Consider the following 3,487-nt stretch of genomic DNA (forward strand, 5'->3'; position numbering starts at 1 on the left):
AGTCATCTACAATTATCATCATGATCAACTCGTCACCGACTCACTACTGAGCACAGGTCGCCTCTCAGAAATAAAAGGGTTTAGAGGCCCAATCCGCTACACTAGTGTGAATTGGCAGACTTCACACGCCTTTGAAAAGAAATGAAAATCTGATTGCTGAGTTATACCGTATTAAGAACTTATTAACCCAACCGAGTATCGAACCCTGGACCTCCAATTTGTAATTGTAAATTTTCGTGAACCTACCATACCCGTGTATCACAATATTAGCATTATAAAAGCTTCCTAAATTAAGTAAAAAAGTAGGTTACGTAATAATTAAAGTTTCTATATTTATGAATTGCAAAATAAAATATTAGTTTTAATTAAGGCACGTAATGAGGTAAAAATTCTTCAAACATGCTTTCCCAGAAATCCACCTCTTCTTTATCTGGGAACGTTTTTGATTCGAGAACTTCTCCTATGTCCAAATACTCCTCATTTTCCAAAGTAAACGGAAGCCATTTTGTGCCCAAACTGTCATCAGGAGTAGGATCACTGAAAAAATAAAAAATGAAAAATAAACTGTGGGTCGGACTCGCACACGAAATTGGAAAAATGGAACCCTCATAGGGTTTTGTTTTCTGTCTGTCTGTCCGTCCGTCCGTCATGTCTCTTAAGAAAACCTATAGGGTACTTACTGTTGACCTAGAATCACAAAAAAAATTACACAAATGTTACAATTTTCAAAATAAAAAAAACTATACCAAGTGGGGTATGATATGAAGGGCTTTGCCTGTAAATTTTAAAACAGATTTTCATTTTTTTTTTGCATAACAGTTTTTGATTTATTGAGCAATATATAATAATAAAATACCCGAGTACGGAACCCTCGGTCCGAGTCTGACTCGCACTAGGCGGGTTTTTATTATAAACAAAGCAAACGAGCAGGCGAGTCTGCAAATGCGTTGCTAGATTTCTAAGCTATGCTGGCTTTATAATTTATTTATTTATCTGCGTCCCTCCTACGTCAATGATCTGCGCCTATGATAGGAAAAAGACTGGATATTTGGATCTTAAAAGTTCGTAATTTGCTTACCCATATTTAGCGAAATTCGTCCAAAGTGTGGTTACTTGATCGATCATTTTGAAAGCGTCCGAGCTCATGTCGACTGTTGGAGTTAGCGGGAACAGATAGCCGACGTCATCGCCATGTGCGGTCAGAGGCCTGTAGCTGAACATATCGTCCAATCCCGTCATCGTCAAGAACTGGTTCAATTCAGATTTACATGTAAACTTGTACAAATAATTCTTGTTCTCATCCCTCTTTGCAACCATTTTCTGCATTGATATCGCTCCATACATAAATATCTCCATACTGAAATACCTTAACAAATCATCGACGTTATCCTTAGACGCTGTATTATTTTTCAAGTAAAACTCCTTAAACCTTCGCCCAATTTCCATCTGTGTAACTAAAGGAGTGTTAATGGCGAAGAGATGTGGAACGAAAAATTCCAAGAATTTATTAGCTTGATCGAAGAGTCTGTTGAAATCCACTCCAGCTGCAAAATATAGACTCCCTTCATCAGCTGTACAACCATTCATAATTTCTACATCCTCGTGTATGCCGTCACGTACCAGATCAAAAGAGTCTCCGTAGTAAAATCTTTCATTGTCACCAAACTGTCTTTCTGATACAATAGCAAATAAGTTTAAGTAATTAGGAGTTTCTTTAGCCCATGCGGCGTAAAATACTCTTATTTCCTTTCCAATAAGGTTTTCAACAGGCTGAGCTTTAAAAAATTCGTAGATTTCTTTGTCGTCATTGGAATAACATCCTAATTCTCTCGCAAGTAGTATCGCCTTGTCTTTTGCTCTAAATGTGTGCGGGAACCATGCAGTTACTGTCCCACTCTGCATGATAGCTCTTTTGAAAAGACCTTTAGTCATCGGCGAGACCAGATGGAAGGAAACGCTTGCACCTCCAGCACTTTCACCAAAAATGGTAATGTTATCAGGATCACCACCGAACTTTCTTATGTTTTCTTTGACCCATCTTAGAGCAGCCACTTGGTCCTTCATACCAGCGTTTCCAGGGATGTCTTCTGTGTCGAGGGAGAGGAAACCTAAGATCTCCAGTCTATAGTTTATGGTAACTAGAATGACATCTTTTCTTAAAAGGAATTGAGGACCGTCATTATCGCCACCGCCAATCATGAATCCTCCTCCGTGAATCCACACCATGACAGGTAAAGGGTTGATAGGAACTAAGTTAGGAGTGTAAACGTTGAGGTACAGGCAATCTTCACTGCCGATTGATGAAGCAGATTCGTTGGGCATAAGGTGGTACTGATAACATTTCGAGGCGTGTTCTTTGGCACTGCGAACTCCTTCCCACGGTGTTTTTGGCTGAGGTGCCTAAAGCAAACAATGATATAATTACTTAACGTCTTACTTTTAATAACAATTCTTTACATTGCTGTAGATTCTCATTGAATTTTGTCTTACTTCTTCATTAAACTAATGATATCATCATCATAATCAAATGTCAAGCCATCATCAAAAAAAGTTTTTCGTTTTTAGTAGGTAACCTGGTAACTATCACTTCAATTTTTCATTCACGAATAAAGCCAAATTTCTTTAATTCATTTTATGTATCCATAATATCATAACTACAAAAGTGTATTTGTCTTTCTGTTATCTTTTAACAAATCAATCACTAAGATCGGGACAGAGTTAGCTTGTAAAAGTATTGCATTTTCGTACGACTCCATAATACATTCTGGAGTCGTACGAAAATGCAATACTTTTTAGTCCACGCTAAACACTCTAGACCACGCTAGACAAGTGCGGATCGGATTCTCAGATAGCTAGTTAATTACCTTGAATCTCAGATCACCAACAGGAGGTTCCGCATAAGGTATGCCCTTAAAGCTGAAGAAGGGACTTCCATAGGGATTCAAGTCCACGTCTCCTTCCAAGACACCTTCATTTACTTGCACATGCACAGAGAATAGCCTCCAGACCAGAGGATATATCCAGTTTAAGAAATCCATTGTCTTTAACCAAGGATTAGATAAGTTTAACCGAATTACCGAGTTCTAAGATAAATAAGTTTTTGGAATTTGAATATTCAAAAAATCATAAAAAGTTTACTTTTCAAAACAACATTGCGTCTTTTTACAGTTTTATCTTATGTAACTATCAGTCTAACGTCTGCATTGAATTGATAAAACTGTGTAGGTACTAAATATAGGCATTTAGTAGAGTGACCAACTTTTTTAAATTAATCGTTGGGGTCCCAAGGTCTTATAGTATGGACCTGCGGCATCCAATAGACAGAGCATAGGGTCATTGAGTGTGCGAACCTTTACAAGAGACTTTTGTACAGCTGTGGACATGCATTGGTTCACAACGATGATAACAACCAGAGTGAAGAAAACTAGCTTAAATCTTGGAAGAATAATAGCCCAATCATATTCGGGGTTTCTCCTCGGAATTAAAG

General features: G+C 37.8%; 1 protein-coding gene across 4 annotated transcripts; it reads right to left on the minus strand.

Annotated features, from left to right (window-relative positions):
• Positions 1–347: 347 nt before the first annotated feature.
• LOC123870068 (acetylcholinesterase-like) lies at positions 348–3,218 on the minus strand. Of its 4 annotated transcripts, none has more exons than XM_045913234.1 (4): positions 3,139–3,218; positions 2,865–3,041; positions 1,079–2,400; positions 348–537 (listed from the first exon to the last, which is right to left on the minus strand). In XM_045913234.1, the coding sequence occupies exons 2-4, from the start codon at positions 3,036–3,038 to the stop codon at positions 366–368; spliced, it is 1,668 nt and encodes a 555-aa protein (XP_045769190.1). In that variant the 5' UTR covers positions 3,039–3,041; positions 3,139–3,218; the 3' UTR covers positions 348–365. The 4 variants fall into 4 exon arrangements, with proteins under 4 accessions (XP_045769190.1, XP_045769192.1, XP_045769191.1 ...); XM_045913236.1 differs by having other exon boundaries at positions 1,079–1,673; positions 1,965–2,400; positions 2,865–3,181; XM_045913235.1 differs by having other exon boundaries at positions 1,079–1,673; positions 1,923–2,400; positions 2,865–3,181.
• Positions 3,219–3,487: the final 269 nt, after the last annotated feature.

The sequence above is a fragment of the Maniola jurtina genome, chromosome 12 (assembly GCF_905333055.1).
Source record: "Maniola jurtina chromosome 12, ilManJurt1.1, whole genome shotgun sequence".
In the NCBI taxonomy this organism is placed as follows: domain Eukaryota; kingdom Metazoa; phylum Arthropoda; class Insecta; order Lepidoptera; family Nymphalidae; genus Maniola; species Maniola jurtina.

Bases quoted from the DNA above. Each gene is read 5' to 3' on its own strand.
- LOC123870068 (XM_045913234.1), bottom strand. From the start codon at position 3,038: ATGGATTTCTTAAACTGGATATATCCTCTGGTCTGGAGGCTATTCTCT. The intron at 2,401-2,864 runs GTAATTAACTAG...TGTTTGCTTTAG, and splicing joins TTGGTGATCTGAGATTCAAG to GCACCTCAGCCAAAAACACC. The intron at 538-1,078 runs GTAAGCAAATTA...TTATTTTTTCAG, and splicing joins ACGAATTTCGCTAAATATGG to TGATCCTACTCCTGATGACA.